The sequence below is a fragment of the Cucumis melo genome, chromosome 6, assembly GCF_025177605.1.
Source record: "Cucumis melo cultivar AY chromosome 6, USDA_Cmelo_AY_1.0, whole genome shotgun sequence".
In the NCBI taxonomy this organism is placed as follows: domain Eukaryota; kingdom Viridiplantae; phylum Streptophyta; class Magnoliopsida; order Cucurbitales; family Cucurbitaceae; genus Cucumis; species Cucumis melo.
Window position 1 is genome coordinate 18,166,233 of NC_066862.1, and position 14,149 is coordinate 18,180,381.

Sequence of the window (14,149 nt, forward strand, 5' to 3'; positions counted from 1 at the left end):
AACATAATATGGAGACACCAAAATTTTCTTTCCTTTCTTTTAACATTTTAACATGTTGAAAATGTCAAACATTGGAATATAAAGGACGTATCAAAGTTAAAAAAAAAAATTAGTGATTTTGAATAAAAATATACTTTATTGATTTTAATAAAGTACTGTTTATTTAAATTATAAAAACAAATGTGAACTTATATTTCCAAAAATCATTTTATTATGAGGTTGTTTTATGAATAATAAAAAAAAAATATTTACAATTTACAGATAACTATATGATGTATTCAAACAAAATTGAATTAGGTTGTATGGGTTAGACAAAAATGAGTTGGATTGTATGGATCGGACTAGAGAGGCTTTCTATCAAATAAAATTGATAGACATACAAATAATTATATCTTGGGATGACAAAGAATGTGGTTGGTTGTTTAATATATATATATATATATATAGATATAGATATATATATATATATATATATATATATATATATATATATATATATATGTGGCATGACAACTATATGATGTGTTTCTTTTATAATGAAAAGGGAAGATAATTAATTAATAGAAGAGTATGATGGCACACCATCATTGCTAAGTTTATGGAGCATGAAATACAATGAAGAAGACGCATCCCCATCATTATATATAATATATATAATTGAATAGTTTCATTTTCTTAAGAAGATATATAATTGAATGAGTCCTTAATTTATTTCATTAGGGTTTTTTTCTTCTTTTTAATATTCTCACTTTGGATAATTTATTATTTATTTCTGTGACTATCTAAATTTAAAGGGGGAGTTAGAAGTCCACTATTGAGTATTTAAGTAGGTAAAGAATTCAAACTAAGAATCCAAAGGGATATATAATTTGCTCAAATCTAATATTGATATTTAAATTAAAAGATACTTTTTCGTAATATTAGAACATATAAGTACAAATATATGGGAGAGAAGATATATGACTCGTTAGGATTAGGAAAAGGAGATAAAATCAAAAAAGATTTTAAACATATTTATAAAAAAAAATAAAACAAAAGAAAGAGCCATTGGGTCGTTAAGAATATATGTAATTGCACGAAAGTGCTGTATTAACTATGGACTGGTTTTCCATATATATTTCCTTCCTAAACAAGAAAATTGTTTTAAATGAAAAATATGCTCAAAATATTTATAAATATATTATAATTTCTTACTATATACATTATCCACCTTTATTAGTGATATTTTATTCTATTTGTATATACTTTGATTCATTTTTGCTATATTTGAAAACAATCAATAATATCTCTTACTTTAAACATTAATTGATACATAATCTAATTAATAAATTTTGAAGCCTCAATTTTAGGAAAGGTTAGACAATAATAGATATATATGAAGAAGTTATATGATAAATATAACACTGAGTTGTTTATAAATATAGCAAAATAAATCAAAATATTTATAAATATAATAAAAATTTACTTTCACTACTAAATAATTATATTTTGTATTAAAGTCCATAATAGATAGATTGTGATCGTCAGTTTTGTCATTTAAAATAATTTTTTTATAAAAAAATGTTTAAATTAAGAAAAATAATCTTTTCAAATTTTAAACAAATTTAAAATTATTAGTATTAGTATCAGGATTATCGATATCTTATTCATATTGTTGCTATATTATGTTGATTTGTAATAATTAACATAATGAAAGTACCAATTTGTTTCTTAGATAATGATACTATAATAACATAAAAATATATATATATATATATATATATATATATATATATATATATATATATATTAATGTAAATATGGACAGATAGGATAAAGAAGTTGGAATTTCACCAATTTCATACCATTTTATATATGTCTAAAATACAAATATTTTGTATTAACGAAGAGAAGAAGATAATAAAAAGGGGTTTTAAGGTTGATAAGAATTGATTGGAGTCAAATAAACTTGAACTCCATACTTAGGCTGTATGGTGAGAACACTAACAGGAGCATGGCGATAAGAATCTGAAATAGTGAAACTAAACTTAGAGAGAAGCATAGCCAAAATGATCTTAGCTTCCATCAATGCAAAGCCTTGGCCAACGCAGTTTCTTGGTCCAGCTGCAAATGGAATGAAACGTCCACCACTGAATGGTTTTGATGCAAATCTTTCTGGTTTGAACTCGTTTACATCTTTTCCCCACAACTCTTCACTGTGATGAATGGCTAGCACTGGAATCCATATTGATAAACCTTTTGGTATCTCTAAATCTCCTACCTTTATGTCCTCGAACGCCATTCTCGGTAGCACTGTTGCCGGTGGGTATAGCCTTAGCGATTCGTTTATTACCATGTTTAGCTGAAAAATATGCATTAATTACCAAACACCCTTTAAACTTCATTCATATTAGTTAAACATGTTATATATCTCGGAACTAATTAATGTGAGATCGTATACCTACGCTATAGAAAAAATATTAGTTTTTAAAAATACAACAAAATATATGACCATATATATCTAACCATTTAATTTGTCTCATAATTCAACTTCTACGTTGGTGAGTGATCGTTATCTTACAACTCACTCTATATTTGAGGTTTCAATTATAATAGTAGAATTGATGCTTTCAACAGTTGTATTTTGGTGTACTTACTGATGACTCGACCTCTTTTATCTTGTTAAAAAAATTATAATAGAGTTGGTATTTCCAACTATTGACATACAAATGACTAGAATATTATAGTGTATACTATTTTCTACTTGCCTTCTATCTTTCTTAGTAGTGATTACTATTTTCTACCCAAACTTAAATAGGACACTTCAAAAAAAAAAGACCATTAAGTTGATTATCATAGTTGTGAATTATCATAGTTTGTAGGTAATGATACAAAAATGTCTGGGTGTACAAACTATATTATGATCTACATACTATAACCAACTTGGTGTTCCCAAAACACCCTTTAATTTAAAATTTTAACTGTGTTGCAACGTGTGTATATTCTTGTGAAATATATTATAATTCAACTTGTGAGTAAATTACCACTAAACACTAAATCTGAAGTGCAAGATGGGACAGAGGGACGAGTGACGGTAGTTTGCTTACCAAAGTGAACTTAGAGAGATGTTCAACAGAGGGAGTAGCACCATTATGGCAAACTTGATTGACTTCATGACGAACTTTTTGTTGCCAATTAGGGTTAGTGGCAAGCAACATGATGGTCCAAGTGAGCAAAAGGGCAGTGGTTTCATGTCCAGCAAAGAAGAATGTTTTGCATTCATCCATTATAAGTTGCAAGTTCAAGCTGAAACCATTGTCCCCATCATCTTTTTTCCTTTGCATTTCATTTAGTAGCATTCCCAATAAATCACTTCCATAGCAAGTACTTCTTCCAATCTCCACACCATCTTTTCTGCTTTGAATAATCTCCATTAATAACCTCTCTACCTCCATTTTTAGTGACTTTATTTCCCTGTTGTATTTACTTGGAAAAAACCTGAACAAAAATTAATTAAATTTATAAACACTTAAGCTCCATTGCCCACACCCTAAGCAATATTATAATGACAGAGATGATAGCGGTATGAGAGATGAACCATGACTCATTTTTAAATATGGTAAAATGGTCTAAAATATTTAGAAGACATTTTAAAATTTCAAATTTAAAATCGAAAAAATTGATAGAATTCAATCTTCACATATAATAGAATCGAAAATTTTTCTATATTTTATAAATATTTTCTAACAATTTTATCATTTACAAGAATTTTTTACTTAAAAAATTTAATGTCTTTATGATATATAAAGTAGAGATATTGATGGAAGCTTGTTTGATAAATGTTATAATAAAAATTTGTTTTTATGAATATAATTTGCAAAATAGAACATGATTAAATGAACATATATATTATTATATGATTAAGAGATTTAAAGTTCAAATATGTATTATTCATCGAAATCAATAATAAGTTTTTAAATTCAATAAATTTGAGGGTGTGAACAAGAGCCTAGAGAGGAAAGAGTCCAAGTTATGCACTTTAATTGTCTAAGATTACCAAAAAGTTATATATAATGTAAAAGTAATGTTTAATTATTATTTTTTTATTATTTATAATTTGACTAAGAATTTAAACTATATAAATAAAAAATCAACGATAAATTAACACTCAATACTAAATTTATAATTTATTTAAAGTATTGAAATGATTGAAAATCGAAATTGAATATAAAAAAATGATATTTTAATTAATAAATGTTTTTAAAAATATTAGATTTACAAACAAAGAGGAAAAGGAAAAATGGGTATAGGATTTCGAAGTTGACATAAAGAAAGGTTACCGGCTACCGGGAAGGCAGAGGTGGCGGCTGGCTTGGGCACAGAGGTGCTGAAGAAGAGTAAGCAAATGAAAGATTTGGTTGCCCTTGTCGGAATTAGCATCGAACTCGGTCCGAGAAATGATATCGGCGGTGAGTTGTTTCATATAATCGGCGATTTCAAACTCGGTCCGGCCCGAGTCAAGCTCGGTCTCAAGTGATTGGATCAATTTGTCAGTGCATTCCACCATCAACCCCGCATAGCTCTTTTCATGTCATTACAACAATTCCAATTATATAATTACAAATTATTATTAAACATATGATAAAATCAAATTTATTCCCTGTCCCATAAATTAATTTATATCCTTTTAGACATATATTACATACTGGGTCCTATCTTCTCTCTTTTTAACCCACAAAAAGGTACAACGGAACAATTTTGATGTCAATTTCCTCAATTATATTCAACCGTCATTCTTTCTTTCTTTCTGCACGGTCCCTTCTTCTTCCATCTATTTCTAGATTTTACTTTCATTTTCTCTAAATTACTCTTACAATATCTACCTACTTTTTTAACCTCAACCTTTTAAAATGAGTTATTGGAACCAATTCTTTTGCCTTTAAACGGGTGTGGTACTCCCAATTGTTGTACTAAAATGCTAAATTTAATTAAATAACATCAAACATTTATAAAAAACACCAACGTCTACAGTTTTTTTTCAATTCAAAATATATCAAAATAATAATAATGGTGATCAAACCTCTTTCCATATTTGCCTTTATTTCTAATGATGAAAAAGTAGAAAAAATGGAAAACATAAACATACCAAACAAGATAAAGGAGATAAAAGGAAGATAAATTTGAAAGCATACAATTCAATTAGATAAATATTTGGGTGTTTTTGCATTACAGTCTGGTCCGACAGACTATTTTCCATTTCTTCATATGTATATATATTATTGTTATATATTCGGTTATAGAGTGCGTTACCTTGAGTTTATCCCCCATAAACGAAGGGGCAACGATGTGTCGTTGATGATACCAATCTTCTCCATTTGCCATCAACAATCCTTTCCCAATGAAATGTTTGGTTCCCTGTCTTTGCAGCCATGATCTCCCACACACATTACTGTTTTTACTCAATACTTCTTTTATCAATTCCGTCTCCGCCAAACATAGCCTCGGCTCCATCCCGTTCCAATATATAAACCTCTTTCCTGTACCATAAAATTCCTAACTCAAAAATATTAACTTGATAGGTTATAATATATATTACCCAATCATGCATGTTCAAAAGTCACATCTTAAAAGAACCCATGTTCTTTTTTTAATGTTTACCAATATAATTCTGTTCTCTTGACTGATTCGAACCTCTCACCATTTTTAACCATTTTTTTTTTCTTTTTTTATTGATGGTATATGCATGGCGTACCGTATTGCTTTGTCCAGGTGGTGTAATGAGGCAATAGGCGGTCGACGATGTTGTGATCGATGGAGCTCATGTCCTTGGCGGTGGATTTTGCTAAAAGGGCTGCTACGTCAAGGATGTTTCCGACAAGCGGCCGAGGGACGGGGCCACGAACACCTTGTTTTTCCATCTTCTTTCTGATTCTTCTTGGGGTCAGCCAGTAGCATGAGATTGTATCATATGCAATCTTTGCAAGTGATGAAATAAAAATCACCAAAAGTGTTGTTAGAAATATAATAATCGCCATGGCAGAGATGAGAGGAAAGCTTTTCAGAGAGAGAGAGAAAAATATAGGGGAGAGAGAGAGATGGGTGGGTTTGTATGGATGAACGATGGAGTCGATTTATAATGGCCAACTCATTGTTACCTGTTAAAAAAATCTCTTATTTTCCTATTTTCCTTTTGAGTGAATGAAATATAACGATATAATTTAACGCATCCAGAGTTGCATCTATTCTACGGTTATTTCTAATCAAACAAAAAAATTTAAAAATATTTTTGAAAAACTTGTCATGTATTAAATAGTAGTCAAACAATAAGATGAGTGTAGTTTAAAATAGTATTACTTGTATAAATGGTAAAAAATATAAAATAATAGCGGACATAGCTAAAGATAAAATAATTGGATATATAACACAAAAATGATAAAAGACTAAAATATCCATGTCCTATCCCCATTTTGGGTGTTTTTTTTCTTTTGCCAAACTTTTCAATTTAAAAACCATCACTAATAATTGTTATGAGTGATTTATGCTATTACCGATAGCTTTCAATTTGAAAAATGACTATTTCATAACTTTTCGATTTTTCACATTGAAAGTTATTACTAATAGCTATATAATTAATGAATATCACTGATCGTTGTTGTCGATTGTGTTATCACTATCAGTGATAACATGTCATCATTACAAATATTTTTTTCCCGTTTTTCTTAAATTGAAAGATATCATTGATAGCAATTGACAGTTCTATTTATACGTTGTTATCGCTGACATTGATATTATCACTAATAGCTTTTAATTTGATAAATATGTTATCGGTTGATATAATTGATAACATCAGCAACAACTTTTATCAATGATAGCCATCGAAAGGTAAAGTCACTTTCAATTTAAGAAATATAGTATCTGTTTCTATAGTTAGTTGCTATGACTGATAACTGCTATTAGTGATAGATTTCAATTTGAGAAATGTGATATCAATTGCTATCACACTAATAAGCGATGTTGCTATCAACTGATATTCCTAATAGCTATTATAAAGTAATTTTTCTATATTGATATCGACGTAAAATGATATCACTAACATTATCTATCAATGATTGAATTAGAAGGGATATCACTAATAACAATTATAAGTGATATCATTAAAATGATATTTTTTATAAGTGATATCTCCTTGGTACACATATCAATTATGAATTAATAAGGTTAATTGGGCTATCAATCGATTATTTTGATAGCTAGTATCAATGATATTTCTTCTATTGCTATAACTTATAATATCTAATAGTGATAACAACAACAAAATGATATCACAGGTAACATCTATAACTAATATCCCTAATAGGCTACTAAATAGACAAAGAAAATAGATTAGATTAACATGCAATTGACAATAGCTTTGAATTACTAATAACATATGATCTATATATGATAGCTTTTATTGTTCATAGTATATGAAATTGATATAGTTGAAATTTTTGTTGAAATAAATTATTGATTTTAGGTTATGCTATCAACATTTATATTGTTTAGAAATTCAAGGTTAAAGTTATCAGTGATAAATTCATTAAGAATATATTGATATCTAAGACATGATGTGTCATTCATAGAAGTCATTATTGACAGAATGATATCAATGATAGAAGTCATCACTGATAGCATTAAGAGGAAAGAAACTGAAGGGAAAACTTGACAATTTTAAAAAATTTACCATATGACTGGTCAAAAATTGTCATTTTTATAAATATTGTTCTCTTGTGGTATAGATTATATTTATTTTGTAATTTTTGTTATATTATACAATTTTTCTTTAAAGTATACCTATGTATTTTCTCGTAAAATATTTATGCTGTTACGTGATAAACTATTATTTTTTCTTATATGTCATATGATTAATTTTGTGGAGGGGTCCCAGAGGAAAACAATTATTTGTGCTTTTAGAGGTAATTATGATATTATATTGGTTATAATCTATAAAATTGAAAATGAAATGGCAAGGAATTTAATGACAAGAGTTAGAAAAAGAAGAGAAAAATAACAGTTTGTTTCATGGTTTTCCTCACAAGCACACCAATTTTTTTACTATGTATGCAAATGACGTCATTGGAATAAAATACGTATTACAAAAATAATTAACCTATAAAACCATGAATAAGGTTCAAGGTATCATAGGTTAAAAAATATATATAACGAAAAAAGTTCGCTGCATCATTTCTTTTTTTTAGATTTTTCAAATATATGTTTTGCAGTATGATTCAAAAAAATGAATTGCAGTTTAGATAATTGTTTGAAGTGTGTATGATAATACATGTTACAGATGGTTTTGAATTAAAGGGTACACTTACATAACACAAGAACGTAACGAAGGCAATTGAGCCCCAAAAAAGTGATGATGATTCCTAACGATGTTACGTAATAGTAAAGTTGACTCAAACAAGGATCAAACTAGAATGACTTAGCCCATCATATCAGCTTTGGAGGGGTGTGACTTTCATGTGCTTAGACTAGATAAGAGAGAGGAAAAACTCGAGAGTGAGGAAGAAAACCTAGACAAAGAGAATCTATAGATAATGATCCGTATAAATATATTAATATAAAGCACCGAATTAAGAGGGAAGTTGACTCTACTAGAAAAGTCATAGCAAAGCCTCATCTATCAACTCTCTAACCTAATATTATTGGAACTTAGTGTGGTAGACACCATAATGGTGTGTAAATATTTCTATTTTGTAAGGGTATGTTTGGATTACCTTTTCAAGTGTTTAAATTAAAAAAAAAAATCATTTTAAAAAAATTTGAATTGCTTGGTAACTTTTCAAAAATAAAAAAATAATTCACTTCAAAGAAAACACTCAAATCTAAAATTTGAGAAAATATGCTTTTAAACAAAATTATGTATATAAATCCTTATAAAATGATCTAACCAAACATGTAAGTGTTTAAATTTTAAACTTATCTTAACGAAAATGTTTAAAAGAAAATGTATTCTTAAAAAACATTTCATTTTTTGTAGATATTTTATATTTAGTACACGATTTTGAACAACCAAATAACAGTTTGAAAAACAAAAATAGATCAGATGTTTAAAAAAATGGCAAACTTCATAGGCTTTTTAATTTTGTTACACGGACCCTAAATATTTTACCCGTTTGTTATATTTATGAAAATTTTCCTTAATATTAATATTAATATTAATATTATCATTATTTTATTTATTTCTTAAATAAACTCATTCGATTTGCGTGCAACTATCTTCTCTACTCTCCCCTTCTCCAAACCCTAGCTGCAACAGTGAAATCGCTGTCATCGTTAGTCAAGCTTCGTCGCATTTTTTCACAGTTTCTTGTCGTTGATCATCCCGTTCTGTCAAGCTAAAGGGTGATCCACGTTGAAGACCGATCGAAAATCTAAGTCGTTCGTGCATTTCTATTTCACGTCGAGGTCACTTCACCATTTCCGACTGCCCTGCTGTAGTTGAATTTGTTCCTCCATCACAAAACTTCCCGTTGCATGTGAAGCCTCTACCTTGTCGTGAGTTGTCGTGGTTTTATGGTAAGAGTGTGGATTATGAGCTTTGTAGTTGTCTTTTTGGTAGCTATATCAAGACATGGTGTGCGATTAATTTTTTAGGTTAAATTTGATCCTTCAAGGTGCTATTAGAGAAGTAACACTTGAGTTCTTAGACTTGACGACAAGATTGTAGTGGGGTTCAAAATATTTATTGCTTGGCTTGGTTTGTTTGGATTTTAGTTTGACCAAGGTATTTAGCTAAATTTGATGTAAGGATTTCTACTACCAGACCTTAGATTGAAGTTGAAATGCACCATATTAGATGGTTTATGCATAGCATTAAAACACATAGAATTGAGATGTTTCGGATGAATAATGTAGTGGAATTTCTAAAATCGACATATGTGTGAACTTTCATATCTTGTCTGTTTATGCATAGGTTTGGATGTATTGATGGCTTATTACATTGTTGACGAAATTGAGATATGTACTAGCATGCACATTTTGACTGGTTTTAAAATAGGGCACAAACTAAATTTTCTTTTATATTCATTTTTTGAAGTGATTTTATAAGCATGTATATTTTAAGTGAACAGAAGTTTTTTTATTTATTTGTTTTGTTTTGGACATTAAATTGTCTTTGGGTTAAAGTAATGATCTAAGCTTGTTTTATAATAGTTGGGTCGTTATAGTTGGTATCAGAGCCCAAGGTTTTAGGTTCTATAGACTTACTTATGATGTGAGTCTTTAAATTTTGTCCCTATGGCTATTACGGTCATTCATTACTCGCCATGTATGTTTTTATGATACATGATTATGAATATGCACATGACCTTGCCTGTATTAAACTAGAATTACATGAATGTTATGATTTAATGGTGAAGAATTTGCTAGTGAAATTCAGGAAAAATGTCGCCATATAGAGGTACTCGAATAGGTGGTCGATGAGGCAGAAGAGTATGGTGTAATCAACCTGATGGACTGTTTTGTGACCGGAAATTTAACAAATAAGTTATGTCAGTGGATTTAAACGAAACTAAATATATGGTTAAGTTCAAGTATATACCAAGCACATTGAATTGTGTTTAGAAGTAGAACCCTTAAGGTATGTGTTATCAGTGTCTACTCCATCTAGAGAGATTACGTCGTCAAAAGAAAAGATAAAAGCATGTCAAATAGAAATAGAGAACCATGTTTTAGATGTAACTCTGATAGTTTTAGACATGCATAATTTTGATGTAATCTTAAGCATAGACTGCTTATCTACTAACCATGCTAGTATAGATTGTTCTTGCAAGGAGATAGTTTTTAATTCTCCTATAGAGGCTAGTTTCAAGTATAAGAGGGTTGAGACTATAGCCCTACACAATGTCATCTCAACCATGAAAACCAACAAGCTGCTCAACCAGGATACTTAGAGTATCTTGGCTAGTATTGTAGACACCAGGGAGATCGAGGTTTCTTTGTCATCTGAACCATGGTGAGAAAATTACGAGAGAAAAACTTCATTCGACCAAGTATGTCAGCTTAGAGTGCACCAATTTTGTTTTAAAAAAGAAAGATGGGACAATATACATATGTATTGATTACAGATAGTTGAATAAGGTGGTTGTTAAGAACAAATATCCTTTATCTAGGATTGATGGTTATTTGATTAGTTGCAACGAACTACAATATTCTCTAAGATTGATCTTCAATTGGGATACCATAAGTTAAGGATTAAGGACAAGGATATTTTGTAAACAGCTTTCCGTTCTGCGAGATATTGGTATTATGAGTTCATTGTGATGTCTTTTGGGTTGACAAATGCTCCAGCAGTGTTTATGGACTTGATGAATAGGATTTCTTAGACACTTTCTTGAATCTTGGTTTATTCCAAGACAAAGACGGAACATGAGGAGCATTTACATATGGTTTTAGAGACTCTTCATGCCAATAAATTGTATGCAAAGTTTTTAAAATTTTTGTTTTGGCTTAAGAAAGTGCCTTTTCTAGGCTATCTGATGTTTAGAGATGGCATTTCTACGGACCCAACAAAAATTAAAGTTGTTACCAGTTGGCCTCGACCTTCCATAGTTAGTGAAGTTTGTAGTTTCTTGGTTTTAGCAGGTTATTACAGAGGGTTCAAGGAAAACTTCTGTAATAGAGTCAGTCTATTGACTCAGTTGACAAGGAAAGGGACTCCTCTTCTTTGGAGGTAAGTTTATGAGAGTAGTTTCCAGGATCTTAAGCAGAAGTTTGTTACTGCACCAGTTCTTACAGAGCTAGATGGATCTGGAAGCTTTGTGATTTATAGTGATGCCTCTAAGAAGGGACTGAGTTGTGTCTTGATGACAACAAGGTAAGGTGGTTGCTTATGCCTCTCGTCAGTTGCAGAGTCATGAGTAGAACTACCTTGCAAAGGATTTACATTTAATAGCAGTAGTTTCACACTAAAGATTTGGAGTCACTACAGATTTGGAGTCACTACTTGAGTTAATAAAAGATTATGACTGTGAGATGTTGTACCACCTGGGTAAGGCGAATGTGGTTGTTGATGCTTTTGGTAGGAAGGTATCACATTCGGCAGCACTTATTACCAGATAGACTTCATTGCACTAAGACTTTGAGCGAGCTAAGATTGTAGTTTCAATAGGGGAAGTCACCTCATAGTTGGCTCAGTTGTCATTGTAACCCACTTTGAAGCAAAGAATTATTGTTGCTTAGTGTAATGATCCTTATTTGGTTGAGAAACGTTGCCTAGCTGAAATAGGGCAAGCTGATGAGCTCTCCATATCCTCTGATGATAGGCTTATGTTTCAGAGGCGATTATGTATGCTAGCAGACGGTGCAGTTAAAATTGATTTGTTGACTAAAGCTCATAGTTCCCCATCTTGCATGCATTCAGATAGTATAAAGATGTATAAGGACCTGAAACAAGCTTACTGGTGTTGTAAAATGAAGAGGGTAGTGGAAGATCTTGTTGGTAAATGATTGGTTGGCCAATAGGTTAAAGCACCAAGACAGAAGCCAACAAGTTTGTTTTAATATTCGAGTATGCTAGAGTGGAAGTAGGAGAATGTGTCTATGGACTTTATTACAGGAATGCCTAGAACTCTGAAGAGTTATACAGTTATTTGAGTTGTTGCTGGAACACCCATGAAATCAACATATTTCATCTTAGGAGAATCCACTTATACTGTCAGTAAGTGGGCCCAGATGTATTTGACTAAGATAATAAGACTACATGGAGCACCTGCATCGATTGTTCTGACAGAGATGTTGCTAGCAACTGGGCACATTTCTAAGTTTTAGAAAGGACTTTAGGCCACCTTGAGCACGAGATTAGATTTCAATACAAACTTTCACCCTTAGACCTATGGTCAGACAAAGCATTTGAACAAAATTTTGGAGGATATGCTGCAAGTTTGTGTGCTATAGTTTTCAAGGAGTTGGGACTCACATTTGCATCTGATGGAATTTGCATATAATAACAGTTATCGTGCTACCATTGACATGACACCATTTTAAGCTTTGTGCGATAAGTGTTGCAGATTCTCTATTTTTTAAGATGAGGTCGGTGAGCAGAGGATGATAGGCACAAGTTACTTAAGTTCACCAACGAAGCCATATAGAAGATTAGAGCCTGTATGTTTACAACATAGAGCCATAAAAGTTATGCTAATGTACGACGTAAGAATCTTGAGTTTGACTTAGGGGACATGGTTATTCTGAAGGTAGCACCTATGAAAGGTGTCTTGAGATTTAAGAAGAGGGAAAAGTTGAGTTTCCATTTTGTAGGGCCATTTAAGATATTTGAGCGGATTGGCCCCGTAGCTTACTGTTTGGCATTACCTTCATCATTTTCTACAATTCATGTTGTGAGGGAAGATGATGAAGAATCTATTGATGAGGATTACACACTCAAGTTCATTGATGACTATGTCTGCAAACCAATGAACAATGTATTTGAGGGTGTAATCAGTTGTCCTAGCAATCTTCGAGAAATGCACTTGTGGATTCAAAAGAAATTCCACGATTTGGAACTGAAGTTTGACAACACAAATGCCTATAATTTAGTACAAATTGAAGGATTCGAGGCTGAGATGAATGAGCTCAAAACGCAGAATGGGGAGCTCAACCTGCAACTCTAGGATATTAAGGAGCAAAATGAAACATTAATGGGGTTGGTAAAGCAAAACGCAGTGCGAAATGACATTTAGTTTAGGTCTGTATTACGATATCTTCACACAGTCATCTGTAGCATTATACCTATTCTTGAAGTCCCCGCTCAAATATCAAGGCCCCTTATGTGATATGATCCAACATTGCTTCATGAGCGAGACTGTCCTTAACCACCGCGTCAATCATAAATTTGGGGGTGTTTATATTTTGTCAATCTTCCTTTGTAATTTTTAATATTTACTTATATAATTTGTATTTCCTTTTGTTATTATGTCATTTGCAATACAAGTACAAATTTTGATGTAATTATTCTGCATTTAGTTTTTCTTGTCGTAAGGTTGGCTCCATACGTTTAAGAACTTTAATTTTTCTTTGTGCTTAAATGATAACTTCAATGATATAAATTATATGAAATAAAGTTTAATTTTTTATTTACGCATTTAACTTATTAAGAAAACCTACTTAGGAAATATTTCTAAAGTTT

General features: G+C 30.8%; 1 protein-coding gene across 1 annotated transcript; it reads right to left on the reverse strand.

Moving 5' to 3' along the window:
• Positions 1–1,813: 1,813 nt before the first annotated feature.
• On the reverse strand, positions 1,814–6,063 carry LOC103500156 (cytokinin hydroxylase-like). Its single transcript, XM_008463365.3, has 5 exons — positions 5,732–6,063; positions 5,290–5,516; positions 4,320–4,561; positions 3,087–3,477; positions 1,814–2,341 (listed from the first exon to the last, which is right to left on the reverse strand). The coding sequence occupies exons 1-5, from the start codon at positions 6,012–6,014 to the stop codon at positions 1,913–1,915; spliced, it is 1,572 nt and encodes a 523-aa protein (XP_008461587.1). The 5' UTR covers positions 6,015–6,063; the 3' UTR covers positions 1,814–1,912.
• Between the last annotated feature and the right edge of the window lie 8,086 nt (positions 6,064–14,149).